This window comes from Peromyscus maniculatus, chromosome 19, assembly GCF_049852395.1.
Source record: "Peromyscus maniculatus bairdii isolate BWxNUB_F1_BW_parent chromosome 19, HU_Pman_BW_mat_3.1, whole genome shotgun sequence".
Taxonomy (NCBI): Eukaryota; Metazoa; Chordata; class Mammalia; order Rodentia; family Cricetidae; genus Peromyscus; species Peromyscus maniculatus.
This window is the reverse complement of record NC_134870.1, coordinates 30,008,103-30,026,764: the sequence shown is the minus strand read 5'-3', so window position 1 is coordinate 30,026,764 and position 18,662 is coordinate 30,008,103. Positions and strand designations below refer to the sequence as shown.

The following is an 18,662-nucleotide window of genomic DNA, read 5'->3' as shown; positions in this document are numbered from 1 at the left end:
CAAACTTTACTTGTAGTCAGCACTCAATGATATAATATAGGACAAATGCCTGACTTTTTTTTTTTTTTATGGTTTTTCGAGACAGGGTTTCTCTGTGTAGTTTTGGTGCCTTTCCTGAATCTCACTCTGTAGACCAGGCTGGCCTCGAACTCACAGAGATCCTTCTGGCTCTGTCTCCCAAGAGCTGGGATTAAAGGTGTGAACCACCACTGCCCGGCCCAATACCTGGCTTTTGATGTACTACAGTTTAATACCACATATGTAAAATAACAATATAGGTATATTCATAGAAAAACAATTTTGAGGCCAGGTGTGTGTTAGACCTGAGGTGGGGGGTGGGGTGGGAGCGGAAACAATTCCACTACTGTCTAGTTAAAGCAAGCTGTATTTAGAACTGGCGAGCAGGTTGTCTCTCCCAAAGTCGGCATCTCAGAGAGCAGCCGCTCATTGGCTTTTGAGGTCCCGCTTATGGGGAAGGGTGAGAGTTGACAGAAAACAGCTATGGAGATAATAGAAGAGTGGGGGACTCAGGGCTCAAGGCTGCCTGTGGGGTAGGTGAATGCAATAGTATCACCTGGACAGAAGATTAAGGGACCAAGGGCTCAAGGTTATAAAGTATGGAGACATAGTAACTAAGTATAACGATGTGGCTCCTGTTTTGGTTTCCCATGTGGTGGCTCATGCCTTTAATCCCAGCACTGGGGAGGCAGAGGCAGAGGCAGAGGCAGACCAGTCTGTCTTTGTGAGTTTGAGGCCAGCCTGGTCTATATGTAGAGAGACCCTGTCAAAAAAAAAGGAAGGAAGACATGAAGAAAGAAAGAAAAAGAAAGGAAGGAAAAAAGAAGATGGGAAGAAGAAAGAGGAAGGAAAAAAAGAAGGAAGAAAAGAAGAGAAAACAGCTTGGATGTACACGGACAGCAATCATTACTTTGTTGTGTATAGTTGGGGCAGAGACTTGTCTTTTTCTTATATACACATACATGATACTACAAAGTTTAAACACAGCCAGCCAGTCAGCCAATAGGGTGGACATAGAGTGTCAAGGGCCCTCCTTACTCTCCTGTTCTGATTTCCATCTCTTGCTAGTGTATACCCAAGCATTTCGACCTAAGTAAGCAACCTGACTCCTTGCAAGGGAACGGTAGTCCCCCTCTGAGAGGCATCACAAATGACCTTACTGAACCGGCACCGTGTGCCTTTGGCCCAGCTTCCCTGTGACTTGCGCATATGGAGGGAGCCCTTGAACTGCTGTGGTATCTCTGTTCCACTGTGCAATCACGAGTCTGCACAACCCTATCTTTAAAAAGTCTCCTTTTCAAGGTCAGAATTCTGTGGATAAGGGGAAAAAAAAGCACATACTCATAACCAGATTAAAAGCACAGCCAGTGCTCAGTCAGATAGAATGTGTCTCTCCTAAGGCCTGCACCGCGGCACCCTTATCCAGGGCCGCTGCTGTGTTCTGTGTGCACCCCACCCCAGGTCGAGGGGGACCACGGAAGGCACAGTCAGCAGCCAGAGTCACGGTCCGCTTTGCACTTAATAGAATAGCTAAGCTTGCACACACACACACACACACAGAGTCAGCTTTGCACTTAATAGCTAAGCTTACACACACACACACACACACACACACACACACACACACACACACACACACACACACACACACATCACACACACACACTCTCTGCCTCCACCCCCAGGTCAGGTGGTCGCCCTGAGTCAGCTGGCGGCGCGCGCACCGCGTGACCCGCGGCCACGTGACCCGCGCGGGCCCTGCCGCCAGTGCTGTAACCTCCTCCCAGCCGCGGGAAGCGTTTGTGTAAGTGGGAGCGATCCAGCGGGAGCCCCCGAACCCCAGACCTGGGTCACACTGGCCGGGCCCGAGGGGCAGCCCGAGCACAGTCTGGGTGGGGGACGCTGAACCCCGGGGACGGACGGCAAACCACTAGCCCCCCTGCCGCAGGGTTACCTGTATCCCTTGATACTTGGGGAAGAACTGAGGACCCTGGAAGCACCCCACCCCTCTCCAGCACTCGCCGCCGCCTCCTCTAGTACCCCAAGGGGAAGGGAGCCCGAGGCAGAGGACCCGGCCGGGTGAGGATGAGGATGCGGGCCGGAACGGGCCCTGCTGCTGGGTGACCGTGGCCCGCGGACTCTATGCTTGTGTGCATTGTGCCCTATCGTGAAATCGAGGAGGCATTCACCCACCGCGTTTTACGCAGGAAGGAACGGGCCCAGAAAAATTCTGGGTCTATGGGGGGGTCCTCCCCAGCCAAGGACTGACCCCACAGTACCGCCTCCTGGTGGTCGGCGGCGGCTCCCCGCCCAGCCTGTTCACCTGTGAGCTGGGAGGAGAAGGAGGCTGTTTTCAGGTTGGAGGAACTCTGCCCCCTGCCCTCCCCTTAATTCAGCTTGTTGTCTCCACGCTGCAGGACGAGATGAAGCTCATTATCCTGGAACACTATTCACAGGCCAGCGAGTGGGCGGCCAAGTACATTAGGAACCGCATCATCCAGTTTAATCCAGGGCCTGACAAGTACTTCACCCTGGGGCTCCCCACCGGTATGCTGTGGAAAAGAGAGGGTGGGGTGCGCAGGGGCGGACCGGGAGGTCGCTGGAGTCCTTTAAAGCATCGGGATTATGGGCTCATTTAGCCCAGAGACTTTAAAAGAGGGGCTAAAGTTCTGTTTGCTGTGGTGCCCTCCACAGAGAGAGAGAAAGCACCTGGCTTCCTGTATGGGTTGGTTTAGTGGCCGCTATTCCTGTAAAATCCGGAACAGAGGGAATCTTGGTGAGGCAGGGTTAGACCTGAGAAAAAACCAATTCCACGACTGGCCAATTAAAGCAAGCTTTATTTAGAGATAAACAGGAACTGGACAGCGGCCTGTCTTTCCCCAAGTTGAGATTTCAGAGGGCAGCACTGGATGTGAGGAAGACAAGGCTTTTATAGAGCTCAGGGGTAGGGGGCCTCCAAATAGGAGGAAATTGGCGGGGTTACGGGAGTAAAATATAACAGATGTTCAAAACACGGTAATCACAACAGGTGGTCGTAATAAGGTAGCCTTAGGTGGTCATCTAACCTTTTGAAACAAAGGTAGGGTTTCGAGATGGTTATAAATAATTTTTTGAAGCAAAGACATGATGGCCATTCCTGGAGCAGTCGGTACAGAACCATTTGTAGTTAAGGTTACAGGTGGGGCATAGCCCAGTCCTGGAGAAACAGGTTTAATCATAAACAGGAATGAACCTGGTTCGTCTTTACTATAAGGTGGCTTCTAAGCCTAGGATGGAGGCAGGCTGGTTCTTCAGCAGGAGTTAAATCCTAACTCAACCCTGGTTTCCTCAGATGTTGGTTTTATGAGATTAATTTCTGTTCTCTGCATGTAGGGGATACTGAGTGCTGGTCATGGGAGAATTGAGAAGTTAGTCAAATAATTTTCCTTAAAGCTTAAGTGATTATAGAACCCAGTGTAGCCAGGCAGTGGTGGCGCACGCCTGTAATCCCAGCACTCGGGAGGCAGAGGCAGGCGGATCTCTGTGAGTTCGAGGCCAGCCTGGGCTACAGAGCGAGATCCAGGAAAGGCACAAAGCTACACAGAGAAGCCCTGTCTCAAAAACAAACAAACAAAAAAACAAAAAAAAAACCCAATGTCTTCTGAAAAAAGTCAGAATATTACCTTTACAGGAAGATATTTTGGTCCAGTGCTTCAAAAAAGTCTCCAAAATATTTCTTTCCAAGTGGGGAGATTGGTCTTTTGTGGTTTTGTCTGACCCATCCACTAGAGAGAGAGGCTTTCAGACTTTTGCAGTAAATACCTAACAGTACATATATCTAGGCTTCAATATTATAGCTCCTCATTCTGCTACTGTAGGTAGGAAAACAGCCACAGACAACATGTGTGTGAATGTGTGGCTGTATCAATAAAACTTTATTTGTAGACGCTAAAGTTGGAACTTACATAATTTTCCTATATCATGAAATATTCTTTTGATTTTTTTAAAAAGATTTATTTATTATGTATACAGTATTTCTGCCTGCATGTATGCCTACAGGCCAGAAGAGGGCACTGGATTTCATTACAGATGGTTGTGAGCCACCATGTGGTTGCTGGGAATTGAACTCAGGACCTCTGGAAGAGCAGCCACTGAGCTTAACCTCTGAGCCATCTCTCGAGCCCTGATTTTTTAAAAACTATATTAAGGCTGGGCGGTGGTGGCGCACGCCTGTAATCCCAGTGCCCGGGAGGCAGAGGCAGGCGGTTCTCTGTGAGTTTGAGGCCAGCCTGGTCTACAGAGAGATCCAGGAAAGGTGCAAAGCTACACAGAGAAACCCTGTCTCGAAAAACCTAAAAAAAAAATTAAATAAATAAAATAAAAACTATATTAAAAGTGTAAGACCATTCTTAGGACTGGAGAGATGGCTCAGCAGTTAAGAGCACTACTGTTCTTACAGATGACCTGAGTTCAGTTCCCAGCACCCAGATTAGATTGCTCACATCCACCTGTAACTCCAGCTCCAGGAGATTCAAGGCCCTCTTCAGGAGTCTGTAAGTGCCTGCACTCACATGCATATCCTCATACATACACATAGTTAAAAGGGAATCTTTTGGGTTTTTTGTTTTTTGAGACAGGGTCTCACTAAATAGCCTGAGTTGGCTTGGAGCTGGCTCTGTAGACCAGGCTATGTAGACCAGGCTGGGATCAAACTCAGAGATCCACCTGCCTCTCTCCCCAGTAAAAGAAGAAGAACATAAATTCCTACTTCTTTTTTTTTTTTTTTTTAAATTCCTGCTTCTTAAAGCTTGAATTATAGTGGGGAAAGAGAGGGTAAATAAGTCAATTAGCAAACTGTAGAGTACCTTAGAAGGCAACAGGAGAAGAGAAAAGCGATACAGAAGAAAGGCTAGGGAGAGTTGTGTCGGATGTGGGGGCAGAGAAGGTCTCTGAGAAAGCAGCCTTGAAGGAAAGGCTGAAGAAGTGAGTTAGCCGTGAAGTTACCTGAAGGAAGAGCATGGCCTGTAGAGAGGACCGTGGGGGCAGAGGCCCTGAGGGGAAGCCCAGGGCAGGCTTGAGCAGCCTTTGTGAGATTAGCTATTAGGAGGCAGAAAGAAGACATGGTTGGGTTTTGGAAAGGGGCGTGATGATCTCAGTGGATGCGGTTGAGTTTTTCCTTTCCACATCTTTTTATTGTGAAAGTTTTTTGAAAGGATCGAAATCAACAGGATGGTGCCGTTTGCCTAGCCTCACCCGCTCATGTCTTGGCACCTTTGCTTTGTCCTCTGGTTCTGGTCTCTGTCTGCCCTTGTAATTTGTTGTTGGAGCCACATGAGAGTGACTCCAGACATCATGACACTTTGCCCCAAACCCTGCAGCCCTTCCCTCCCAGGAGTGAGGACTTTGGTTTGTAACCCCCTCCACCCCTGCAGACGGAAGGACAAGTCTGTGCAGCGTCCTGCAGTATCCTCTGATACACAGCCTGTGTTCAGAACCTTTCCCCAGTAGTCTACATTAGTTCTGTACGGGTGCTTAGTTTTTATTTCCTTCTCCTTGTCTGTAGGCCTGGCTAGGGACTAATCCTGGCTCTTCGCTGCTCCCCCTTGACCACACCCCCACCTTGGGAGGTTAGTTTGAAATTATGCCAGTATCCATTCAGGGTCCTTGTCTCTTTTGCTCTTTTGTCTGCAGTGAAGCTGGCGATAGAGCCCATCACTGAGCCAGGCCCTCGGTTGGGCTCCTCAGTCTTGACTCTTTTATGACCCTCCTGTCTTTGGTTTGCTTACTTGCTTGTGAGACTCAACTCTGGACTGAAGCACGGGGTGACCCTGTCACAACTTACATCTCTGCTGTGTCCCCATGTGTACACAGTGGCCTCCTCTAGGGTAGTCCCCTCTGTCTTCCCGTCTGCAGCCCTGTGGCTTGCACATAGTTGTTGCTCCTAGAACATTACATCAGTCATCAAGTCTGACAGTCACTCGGATACTAACTGGTGACTTCTGTAGCTGTGAGGATGGACCTGGGAGACTCTCACAGACTCTTCCCTGGAACATAACAATCTAATGGGCACTAGACATCGAGCAGGAAGTAGATGGGTGGTAGGTGGGGCTGCAGCATAGATGGGACTTTTTTTGTTTTGTTTTGTTTGAGACAGGGTTTCTCTGTGAAACAGTCCTGGCTGTCCTGGATCTCACTCTGTAGACCAGGCTGGCCTCGAACTCATAGAGATCCACCTGGCTCTGCCTCCTGAGTGCTGGGATTAAAGGCATGCACCACCCCTGCCCAGCTTAGATGGGACTATAGATGTGACATTCTTCTTCATGGTTATGGTGACGTTGCTAATTGCTTCTCACAGGGAGCACACCACTTGGCTGCTACCAGAAGCTGATTGAGTACTATAAGAATGGGGATCTCTCCTTTAAATATGTGAAAACCTTCAACATGGACGAGTATGTGGGTGAGTGTCTTTCATGTTCTTCCCGATTCTAGGGGAATCATGCTCCTTCTCTCACTGGCTCAGCCTTGGGGAGGAACTGTTTAGTTAGTGGTGATTGTCTCTTGCAGCCTTGCTTTACCCAGCTGTAAAATGGGGCTTACCTTAGTAGTGTGTTAAAGAGGCCATGATCGGTGCAGGGGCTTACTCTGCATTGCAGACCTTTAGTAAATACTTACTAAATATGAAGATGCTTCCCCCCTCTGCTTAGTCCCCAACTCCATGGCATCTCTCTTCGGAACACCTGCAGATGAGATCCTGGGATCCAGTTCCGTGTCTGGACTGTTTCCTCATGTGACTCCCTCGGCTCCTCTTTCTGTCAGGCACCCTTGGTGGAGGCTGAGACTTGTGCCTCCTGTCACCAGTGGTTTCATTTTAAACGTTAACAAACAGACAGACAGACAGCCTGGTAAAATAAACACTTACCATCTTCACAACTGGGTGTTTTGAAGTAGCCTAACTGCTGGGGTTGCTTTGGGGGGGCAGGGTGGGGGAACAACAACTGAGGGCAGCCTGGGAAACGGACATTTCTGGTTGACAAGCACAAAATCAAGGCTGGAGAGATGGCTCAGTGGTTAGGAACACACACCAGATTTAATCCCAGCACTAGGAAGGCAGAAGCAGGCAGATCTCAGTGAGTTTAAGGCCAGCCTGGTCTACAAAGCAAGTTCCAGGACAGCCAGGATGACACAGAGAGACCCTGTCTCTATCCCCTCCCTGCCAGAAAAAGAACACACACTGCTCTTGCAGAGAGCCCAAGTACAGTTCCCAGCACCCACCTCAGGTGGCTTACAACCTGTAGCTCCCGCTCCAAAGGACCCAACGCTTTCTTCTGGACCCCATGGGCACACCCCAACCCCACAGAGAGCTTTTTCTTGAGCACTTTGGAATGTGCAGTTCAGAAGTCTCGAGTGCATTCACACCACTGTGAGACAACTCGTACCCTGCAGAGCTGAGACTTCCCGTCTAACTGCTCCCCAGTTCTCCAGAATCTGACTTCTCCAGGCACTCATGTGAGTCAGGTCATGAATGCGTTTGGCTGTTTGTGCCTGCCTTCTTCACATAGCATTCACCCATTTATGGTTTATACCAGAATTTTGTTTTTCCTTTTGGTTTTCTGAAGTAGGATCTTGTTGTGTAGCCCAAGTTAGCCTGGAACTTGTGATCTTCCCGCTTTCCCCCTTGAGTGCTAGGGTTATAAGTATGTACTGCTGTGCACAGCAGTTTCTTTCATTTTATTTATTTATTTGGTTTTTTTTTTTGTTTGTTTGTTTGTTTTTTTTACAGGGTTTCTCTGTGTAGCTTTGCACCTTTCTTAGAACTCACTCTGTAGACCAGGCTGGCCTCGAACTCACAAAGATCTGCCTGCCTCTGCCTCCCCAGTGCTGGGATTAAAGGCGTGCACCACCACCACCCAGCTAATTTCTTTCATTTTAAAGACTAAATGCATTTTGAAAATTATGTCTATTTAGAGTGTGTGTGTGTGTGTGTGTGTGTGTGTGTGTGTGTGTGTGTGTGTGTGTGCATGTGTGTGTGTGTAGATCAGAGGATTACTCGATGAAGTCTGTTATGTCCTTGCACCACGTGGGTCCTGAAGAACTTGGTGGCAGGTACCTATACCCACTGAGCCATCTTGCCGTCTGCACTTTTTTGTTTGTTTGTTTGTTGTTTTTTAGACAGGCTCTCACTAAGTGGCCTATTTGTCCTGGAACCCATTCTGTAGACCAGGCTGGCCTGGAACTGAAAGATCCACCTGCCTCTGCCTCCCCAGTGCTGGGATTAAAGGCGTGCGCCACCACCTCTCTGCCATCCCTGCTTTTAAATATGCTCTGAGACAAAATTTCCTTTGATTTTGGCGTAGCTGAAGATGGAACCCAACACCTGGGGTGTGCACATGGCAAGTGCTCAGCCACTGATGAACGTTCTCAGTCTGATTTCAGAGGTTTCAGGTGTTTGGAGACAGAGTCTCACTCTACAGCCTTGGCTGGCTTGGAACTTACTGTGTAGATCAGGCCGGCCTTGAACTCCTGGAGATCCTCCACCTACCTCTGCCTCCTGAGTGCTAGTATTAAAGGAAGGCCTGACTTTAAATAGTCTTCACATTTAAATTACTTTTAACCATCTTTCAGTTTTTAGCAGCTCTGTGCTCTCTCCATCCACGTCATGTTTAAGTTGGAGTTTAGGTGTAGTGGGGATCATGGAATGAGGGGTGGCATAGGAGGCCCAGGGTAGAGGATGCGGTTGCTTCCATTCCCCACGGACTCAGTCCCGCCACCCAGGTGGGCAGGTTACCTCTAGCTGCACAGTGCTCCTCGACTCCAAGTGTGTGCTCCCCACCCCAAGCTGATGGGAAAGATCAGACTGAGGGTCTCACACATGCCAGGCCGATGCTCTAACCACTGAGCTACGGTGGGGATCGGAATGAGATTTCCCAGTTCCCAGCCTCACCACCACCATCACCACCACCACCAGTATGTAGCCACAGCCCAGCCCAGCCTGTAGTCACAGATACTGGCCATGGTTAATTACACACCAGCTCAGCCTGCCCTACACAGTCGGGGGTCAGATGGGCAGTCTCCCAAGGGACCTTGCAGCCAGTGTGATCACCCGGCATTGTCCTGAGTGTCCCCGGGGCCCACAGGTCTTCCTCGAGAGCACCCAGAGAGCTATCACTCCTTCATGTGGAATAATTTCTTCAAGCACATTGACATCCACCCTGAAAACACCCACATTCTGGATGGGAACGCAGCTGACCTGCAGGCTGAGTGTGACGCCTTTGAGGACAAGATCCAGGCTGCAGGCGGGATCGAACTCTTTGTTGGAGGTGAGCATGACTGCTTAAGAGAGACTCTGTCTTTAGTTAGAAGAAAATAAAGAAATAGTAGAGAGGAGGGCAGGAGTTTGCATGTCCTAAGCACTTACAAATCAGCCGTCCAGGCCGAGTTCACCTTGCTGGATTCCAGTAAAAGGGAGGGAGAAGTCGCACTTCCCCAGTCTGGAGTGGGAGGGAAGCTATCTTACACACTTCTGAGCTATCTGAGGGTGGAAGCGAGTTACCAGAGTCTGTGTGTACTTCATTCAGGTAGAGGAAGCAGGAAGGGAGGTCACATGATTGAGGTAGACCTGACTTAGGGGACAAATGAGAAAAGGCATGTAATTTTCAGAGATTTTTTTTTTTCAGAGCAGGAGAGACTATTGTTTTTGATGTTTTTCCATCCCTGGGACTCATGGGGCTGTTCTGCCGTCTCCACAGGCATTGGCCCCGATGGACACATTGCTTTCAATGAGCCAGGCTCCAGTCTGGTGTCCAGGACCCGTGTGAAGACTCTGGCCATGGACACCATCCTGGCCAATGCTAGATTCTTTGACGGTGATCTTGCCAAGGTGCCCACCATGGCCCTGACGGTGGGTGTAGGCACTGTGATGAATGCTAGAGAGGTAAGGGATCAAAGGTCTGTCGGCCAGCCTTTGCTAAGGTTGGGGAGAGGGGTTATTTTATTGTTAATTTAAGCTATACTTGGTGCCTCATAAATAAAACTAAAATCCCAGCTGGTCTTGACACTGCTTTTCTTCTGCCTTTGGAGGTAAGTGAGGTCATTCCTGGGGTGAGGGCAGTTATCTGAGCAGACACTGGGTCCCTGAGGTTGATCACGGTTTGAAAGGACTCTGCTCCTGCAACCCAAGGATGCTGTGTCTGTAGCCCTGTGCTTGAAGGCAATAAATATAGTTAAATGTGATTAGAATGTTTTGGGCTGAACTTAGTGAGTTTTTCTCTTAGAAAGTCAGATATTTTAATTTAATTTTATTTTTGTGGTTCCAATTTCCTTACTGTGTCTGAATTATACTCTATCTTGTTTTTCAAAATCATATTTCTCCTTTTTTTTTTTTAGAAATGATTTCTTTGTGTAGCTCTGGCTGTCCTGTAACTCACTCTGTAGACCTTGAAATCACAGAGATCAGCCTGCCTCTACCTCCCAAGTTCTGGGATTAAAGGCGTGCACCACCACCACCTCAAAATCATGTTTCTTATTGTGAGTGTCTGTATGTGTCCATATATGTGTGTATGTAATTGCATGTCACAACACTCTGATGGAGCGTTTAAGACAACTTTTATGAGTCCGTTCTCTCCTTCCACCATGTGGGACCCAGGGACAGACGTCAGGTCATCGGGCTTGGCTGCAGGTACCCTGTACTTGCTGAGCCATTCACTGGCCCATGGGTTTGAATTTTAGAAGCATTTCCTACACTCAGTGGGAAATGGCTGTAGATAGTTTCTTTTCAGTTTCTTTGGTCAAGTCTGTGAGTAAGCATCTGAATCAGTGGAAAAGTAAACTTAGTGAATTATGGTACCTGGATTCCCAGTGGGTGGCCTGAATCAGTCTCTCAGGGTCTGTTCGCCTCTTGGAAGCACAAGGGTTTGGAGGCCGGGCACACCAGAGAAGGCTCTGATCTGGAAAATGCACCAAGGGCGGGATGTTCGGGCTTTTAGAACCAAGGTTGCCTCCCTGTGCCTCTGTTCAGCTTTTTAAGAGAGGAGCAGTGGTGGCGCACGCCTTTGATCCCAGCACTGGGGAGGCAGGGGCAGGCAGATCTCTTGAGTTCAAGGCCAGCCTGGTCTACAGAGCGAGCTCTAGGCCAGCCAGAACTACACGTAGTAAGACCCTGTCTTAATTTTTTCGAAAAAGGAAAGGAGCAGTGATCCTGTTGGCCACTCCGTGGTGGAAGTGGAGACTCAGATGAATGGAGAGTCTGCAGAGCTGAGTCTTTAGGGCCACCTTTCTGCGTGTGTGTTTTGGTATCTTAGCTAAGGAGTGCGGCCACGTCTTTGCTTTCTGTAAACAGAAGACAGCACACTGAGTCACACTAGCACTTTCGGTGCTCTGAACTGGAAAGAGAATAGATTGCCCTATAGGGGCAATCTTTGCGAGAGTCGACCTCAGGGGCCCACAGATGACCCCCACCACGGCTTCCCAAGCTGCCACGTCTCCATCACTGGCCTGTTTTCTTATCCCCAGGTGATGATCCTCATCACAGGTGCTCACAAGGCTTTTGCTCTGTACAAGGCCATCGAGGAGGGCGTGAACCATATGTGGACTGTGTCCGCCTTCCAGCAGCACCCCCGAACCGTGTTTGTGTGCGATGAGGATGCCACCTTGGAGCTGAAAGTGAAGACGGTTAAGTATTTCAAAGGTGAGGCCTAGGCAGCGGAGAAAGCTCCAGCCAGGCTTGTGTGGGAGGGAGACAGGTGTGGGTTTGGCTTTCATGCTGGGCTTTCTTTGCTTTGCTTTGCTTTATTTGAGTCAGGGTCTCACTGTGTAGCTCTGGCTGACCTAGAACTAGCTTTGTAGACCAGGCTGGCCTGGAACTCACAGAGATCTGCCTGCTCCTGCTTCCTGAGCGATGGGATTAAAGGAATGCTCCACCACACCCAGCACCTGTTTTATTTTTTGTTTTCGGACAGAGTGTCACTTTATAGCCTCCACGTAATTCTGCCTCAGCCTCCTGAGTGCTGGAATTAGAGACATTACTATGATACCCAACTTGTTCTGGACATTTTAATCAGCACCTATGGTTTTTTTCCAGTGTGTGTGTGTGTGTGTGTGTGTGTGTGTGTGTGTGTGTGTGTGTGAGAGAGAGAGAGAGAGAGAGAGAGAGAGAGAGAGAGAGAGAGAGAGAGAGAGAGAGGAGAGAGAGAGAGAGAGATGCATGTGTGCATGTCATGGTATAGATGTGAAGATCAGAGGGTAGTTTTGGAGTTGATTCTTTCCATCCAGCCTTGTGTGGGTTCTGGGAATCGTTTAGGTGGCGAGGTTTGTGCCTCAAGCACCTTTCTCCACTAAGCCATCTTGCTCACCGCCTACAGTCTCAGTAATAATCCGACCCTATAGTTCCGTGATATGGTCACTCCTTTTTCCGTCCATGACTGGAAGGGTCTGTCTCTGGAGAGTGTGACTGAGGAGACAGGAGATGGAGTTATAGACCGCAGGGCTGTGGGAACCTCGCAAGACACGGAGTCTCCAGTTTCCTCCGTCAGACAGCGTACAGGCATTCCTCCTGTAGCCGGGGCACTAACAGCGCACAGGCATTCCTCCCGTAGCCGGGGCACTAAACCAGCTCTCGGGGGATCTTTGTTTCGAGGATGCCTCCAAGGTGGCTGAGAGTGTAGCTTTTCTAGAGCTCCTGCCCAGTAATTGTAAAACTCTAGTTGTGAGCAAACTTCTGTGACAATCCTCATTCATTAAGTAGCTAAACTAGCACTTGCCCTTTGCTGAGAAGATTTATCTTTAAACAGCCCCCGCCACAGTGGTAGGGCTAACACGGCTGTAAACTCGGTCTCTCTCCAGAGTCAGCTGTGTCCAGTGTTTGGAGATCACAGAGGTCAGTGCTGCTGGGGGCCACTCGAAGCCCCCCCCTGTTCCTCTCGACAGTCGTGGAACTTTTGCCTCTGCCTACACTGACCGCTGTTTGCTTTAAATCTGTTACAGGTTTAATGCTTGTTCATAACAAGCTGGTGGACCCCCTGTACAGTATCAAGGAGAAGGAAGTTGAGAAGAGCCAGGCTGCCAAGAAGCCATACAGCGACTAGCTTGTGCCAAGCCACTGAGTACGTCTGAGGGACGCGAGCAGGTCTTTCTGGACATTGTAAGAGAGTAGAACTAACTGGTTTCAGTCCGTATGGCTGCGGCAGGTCCTTGGCTAGGCGCACACTGTCTGGGAGTTTAGCTATGGGGAACTTTGTAGCCCAAGTTTCTCTGGTCCCGCCTGGCCCCGCAGTCCTGCAGCCGCTTATAAAATAATTGTTCAGAGGCTTAATGTTAATTGCGAATTATGTGGCCTACAGGCCAGGCTTCTTGCTAGCTAGCTCTTATAACTTAACTCAACCCATTTCTATTAATCTATATGCTGCCACGTGGCCATGGAGTTACCGGTCTGCTGGCATCTTGTTCCTCCTTCATTGGCAGGCTGGCATCTCCTAGGCTCCACCCTTCTTCTCTGGGCTTCAGTGTGAATGCACTGCCTCACCTTATCCTGCCCTGCCTCACCTTATCCTGCCCTGCCTCTGGGCCTAGAGTCTCCCAGGCACTTTTCCCTGTGTCCTGTAGAAGGTCTAGCAGTCTCTGTGAAGCAGGAACCTGAAGGACCATTTCACCTTGTTTTGGCTAAATTCAGTGATCATTTTCCTATGGGCCCTGTATGTCCAGTTTATACAACATATTATCAAGCAGTCCAGGCAGGAGCAGTTTCTTGGCCATAAAGAAAGCAAACTCCATATGGAGTTTCTTCAGTGCCCATCATCTTCTTTGAAGTAATTGGTGCTGTCAGGAGCAGACATGTCTCACTGTCCAGAGAAGTCTAAGTTTTTAAAACGTATAACTTTCGCCCTTCTTTTGCAGTACTGGGGTTTGAACCCAGGGCCTTGCACATGCCGGACAAGTGCTCTACTAACTGGGCTATGTCCCCAAGCTTCTGCCCCTTTTATGATTTTTTTGTAACAATAGAGATCTCCATCATTGGCTGTCATTATACCCAAGTGAGGACTCTGAGCTCTCCTGGCCCTACACACATGGCCAACACACTCCCATCAAGAAGTCCTGTCTGTGTGTGCGCTTGCTCTTGAGTGGGCAGCGGTTTATTAGGGCTTGTGCACTTTGGACACGACCCTTCTGGAGTCCTGAGACCTCCTCTTCTGCAGGCCAGCCCATTGAGAATCTTTTTTTTTTTTTTTTTTTTTTTTTTTCGAGACAGGGTTTCTCTGTGTAGCTTTGCGCCTTTCCTGGAACTCACTTGGTAGCCCAGGCTGGCCTCGAACTCACAGAGATCCGCCTGGCTCTGCCTCCCGAGTGCTGGGATTAAAGGCATGCGCCACCACCGCCGGGCCTGAGAATCTTTGTTTGAAAGAACACAACTTCCAGAATTAAGCACAAGGAAGCACCCCTTCCTGTAGGAACCAAGTACCTCAGGGAGAAGCCTAGCCCTTGCTCCTCTTCCCTGGATCTTATTTCCTGCTACCCAGACTTTCTGGGTAGGTTTGGGCATGGAGGGCGCTAAAGGAGTTTTCACGGATAAACTCAAAGCCTCCAAAGTCCAGCCATGTCTTGTTCTCTCTCAAGATTCCAGCAGGAGAAAGGTGGAAGCCCTTTCCCCGCCAGAGCTGCGTTTCTCTCAAAGGATTCTTACACACTCCCTAGTAAGGACGTCCACTTGGGTGGTAAACACGGCCGTGATTTCAGTGTTATTTACTCAAGATGGAGAGCTGGCACCTGCACACACGTGTCCTGTGCTCTCCTGCTTCCTCAGAGCTGAGTAACAAGATTATACACACGCTAGTACTGTCTCCACTTAAATCACCCTGTCATCCCCACCTCAGGTTTTTGAGGTATCCCCGATGGTCTCAGAGCATCAGAGATACGACCCTTTGCCCACTTGTCCTCCAAGCCCCCTTCCCAGGCTTCTCTGCTCAGCCTGTGTTTATATTCTCCAGCCTCTGTGGAGTTGCCGCTGCCTCCTCCTCTGTCTTTGTGTCTGTCTGAAGCAACGGTTGCCTGTTCCCAAAAGAGGTTTTTGAGATCCTGGCCCAGGCCCCTCTAGGAGTACTGTGTTTAGTACCAGCATTTTGTTTAGTTTTTATATGTGATTGTGCTGTTATTCTTTGTTAAGCTAATGGATCAATAGATTTGTTTACAATGTGATATTTTCTATTAAATCTAATATTTTCAAATAAATTATGTCATTTGTGAATTTTGACATTCTCCTGAGTGACTGTTCCATGACCAAGGCAACTTATAAAAGAAAGAGCATTTAACTGGGGACTTGCTTAGAGTTTCAGAGGGTTAGTTCATCATCATTGTGATGGAGTGTGGCAGCAGGCAGGCATGATGCTGGAGTAGCAGCTGAGAGCTTACCTCTTATCTGTAAGAGGGAGGCCAACAAGGAGAGAGACTAGGCCTGGTGTGGGCTTTTGAAACCTCAAAGCCCAGCCCCACTGACACACCTCCGACAAGGCCACGCCTCCTAATCCTTCCTAAACAGTTCCGCCAACTGGGAACCACAACATTCAGATATAGGAGCCCCTGGTGGCCATTCCTACCCAAGGCTTCCCCAGAGTGCGGAAGGGTAACTTCTGGAATGTATTTGGGCGACCCCTATAAGCATGGTGTTGAAAGAGAGGAGGAGCGGGTGGGTCACAGCCTGCAGTCTGCAGCCTGCTTTTTTTCCCCCTTGGCCCTGGGGCTGAGGATGGGTGCTGTCCAGATGCTGCACACAGGACCCTCTCTGCTCTCAGTGCCTACATTTGCAGAAACTGAATAACAGCGGTGCTAGGACAGTGGGAAGCTTTTGCAGGGAGAGGGTGTTTACAGTAGTCTGAGGATGGACAAAACTGAAAAAAGCAAAATGAGTTTAGTATTATGGGAAATGTAAGAGCTGCCACTGAACCCTAATCTCTACCAGGAGAGTAACTGAAGTCAGGGTTCATCAGGAAAGCTGGGGAAGACTGGCTTGGCAGGTCAACACAGAACCGGTAGACTAATGAGCAGGAAAAGCATCTAGGAAGCAGTGAACGTGGCACCCTAGGGTGGTTTGAAAAAGAATGGCTGCCATAGGCTCATGTATTGGGATGCTTGGTCCCCAGGGAGTGGCACTACTTGAAAGGATTAGAAGGTTTAGGAGGTGTGGCCTTGTTGGAGGATGTCAGTCACTAGGACTGGGCTTTGAGGTTTCAAAAGCCCACGCCATGCCCAGAGTCTCTGCCTGCCTGCCTGCCTGCCTGCCTGCAGATCAGGCTATAGCTCTCAGCTACTGGCCCGTGCCTGGCTGTGTGCCAGCACGCTCCCTCCATAATGATAATAGACTGACCTCTGAGACTAAGCAAGCCCCAGTTAAACGCTTTCTTTTGTAAGAGTTGCCTTGGTTATGTCCCTTTACAGCAGTTGAACTGTGACTAAGACACACTGCTAATTAAACTAATGAGGAGTAAACAAAACATAGCTTCATACTCTAGTATCACAAGCACAGCAATTGTCTGCTGATCTCTTCAATCTGGTTGGTTGGTTGTATTTTTGTGTTTTTGAGACAGGCTTTCTCTGTTTAGTCCTAGCTGTCCTGAAACTCATTCTGTAGACCAGGCTGACCTTGAACCTAGAGATCCACCTGCCTCTGCCTCCCAAGCACTGGGATTAAAGGCGTGTGCCACCACTGCCTGGCTTGATCTCTTCAGTGTTAAAGTTAAAAAAAAAGACAGAATATTAAGTACCTGTATGAGAAACAATTGGAATGAACAGATGAGCAACACACTGTAATGTTCTGGCAGAATGTGAGATCTATATAGGCAGTCAGCTGTTAGATTTAAGTCAGGTTGTAGATATTGCTCCGTGGTGGATGCTCACCTCGTACCACAGAGCTCTGGAATTACTCCAGCACCAGGGTAACATTTTCAGCTGCATGGTCTGGTTAAATGAAGCCAGCAGCCTTGAAGCTGTTCAGGATGTAGAACTCTGAAGAAACTGCAGCAGAGGCACTCTAATATGTTGGATCACCTGAGTCACCCATTTTCTTGGTGTCTGGTCCCCTTGCTCTGAAAACACATAAACTTTTAAAGGTTTTAAAGGTAACATATATATCTGCATTAACATAAGTATGGACTGTGAGTTGCACACAAGCCAGCCAAAGATGATTTTTTTTGTTTTATGTTTGAGCAGGTAAAATATACATCACATGTCTTGTAGCTCTTCTAGGTTTATTTCTTTATGTCTGTAGTCAAGATTTTCAGGGGGTCTCCCCTAGTCAAATCTGATCTCTGTTGACTTTGAATGAATCTACAGCCTTTTGTTTTCTGTGGAAACAAAAGCATAACCTCTTCCTCAATGTAACATATTTTTTGACTTGCATTTTGGAGTTAAGATACTTTTAAAATATATAGGTTGGTTTAATTTAGTAGTTTTTATAATGTAATGTCTCTCAGCAGCTATTGTTTGCTCATCAGCAATAAAAAAATTTAAAGTCAGTGCAAGATCATACAGAATCCAGACTCCCTGAGTATTTCCCATCTCTACATGGCTTATTATTATTATATAAACAATTTACTTTTTTCTGTGACTGTCTATACCTATTTTCTTTTCTTTCTTAAGCCTATGCACAGTTTTAAACACATTGTACCATGTTTAGAGGATTTTTCCATCTGGACCTGCTTTGCTAGGTATCTGTAACCTTCTCTGTATGAGCAAAATCTTAAACCTCCGTGCAGCCTAGCTTGTGGTGTGCTGGTGGCTCAAGCCCACAGGCAATGACTGAGAGATACATCTCTGTACCTCGGTCTGCATGAGAGACTGCTGGACTAGAAGGCTGCGTTTGGCTCCGTTTTTGTGTTTGAAACCTTTTTTTTTTTTTTTTAAGCTTTCTCGGGTCTTATGTGGAAATATGTGCCTTCATGTTGGATGCCATTTGTAGATGGATTTTTCTTTGAGCCCCTAGCTCACAAAAAATGACATGGAGACTTTTAATTGTGAAAGCTTGGTGGATAACTTAGGCTTGTTTCTAACTAGCTATTATAACTTAACCCATTTCTATTAATTCATGTACTGCCACATGACTCATGGCTCGTTACCTCATCTCCTACATGTCATGCTTTCTCTTCATCTCCTCACATCTCTCCCCTTCTTCCAGCATCCCCTGTGCCTGGAAATCCTGCCTAGCTATTGGCCATTCAGCTTTTTATTAAACCAATCAGAGTGACATATCTTCACAGTGTACAAAAAGATTATTCCACAATACATCAGTCAGTTCCTCTGTAGGCCAAGTGGGGCATGCACCCCATGCTAATTTGAGCTCCTTGGAGAAGAACACATCAGTCATTTGGGACAGAGATCATATTGGACTTGTAATAATCTTAGAAAATAAAGACACTTTCAAGATGTATGCATCTGTGTTGAGAGGACAAAGCAGCCAGCTGAATGGGATCCCCCTCCCCCGCCCCCACTGGCCAGACCAAGTTTGATTAGAAAGGTTTAATGGCTGGATATATAATGCAAGCCTTGCTAAGTCAGGGGGAATCAGCCTGGGCCACACAGCAAAACCCGATCTCAATAACATAGTTGATAAGGACAGCAAGGACATCTATGTAACAGCAAGCCGAATATTCAAAAGGGGGAAAGATACAGACATTTCAGCAGGAGTG

The 18,662-nt window shown here is 48.1% G+C and overlaps 1 protein-coding gene across 2 annotated transcripts; it reads left to right on the top strand.

Moving 5' to 3' along the window:
* Positions 1-1,706: 1,706 nt before the first annotated feature.
* On the top strand, positions 1,707-15,213 carry Gnpda1 (glucosamine-6-phosphate deaminase 1). Of its 2 annotated transcripts, none has more exons than XM_042264013.2 (7): positions 1,707-1,822; positions 2,436-2,565; positions 6,353-6,454; positions 9,132-9,314; positions 9,744-9,928; positions 11,506-11,680; positions 12,976-15,213. In XM_042264013.2, exons 2-7 carry the CDS (start codon positions 2,442-2,444, stop codon positions 13,074-13,076), a joined length of 870 nt encoding a protein of 289 aa, XP_042119947.1. In that variant the 5' UTR covers positions 1,707-1,822; positions 2,436-2,441; the 3' UTR covers positions 13,077-15,213. The 2 variants fall into 2 exon arrangements, with proteins under 2 accessions (XP_042119947.1, XP_042119948.1); XM_042264014.2 differs by lacking the exon at positions 1,707-1,822 and adding an exon at positions 1,898-2,097.
* The last annotated feature ends 3,449 nt before the right edge of the window (positions 15,214-18,662 follow it).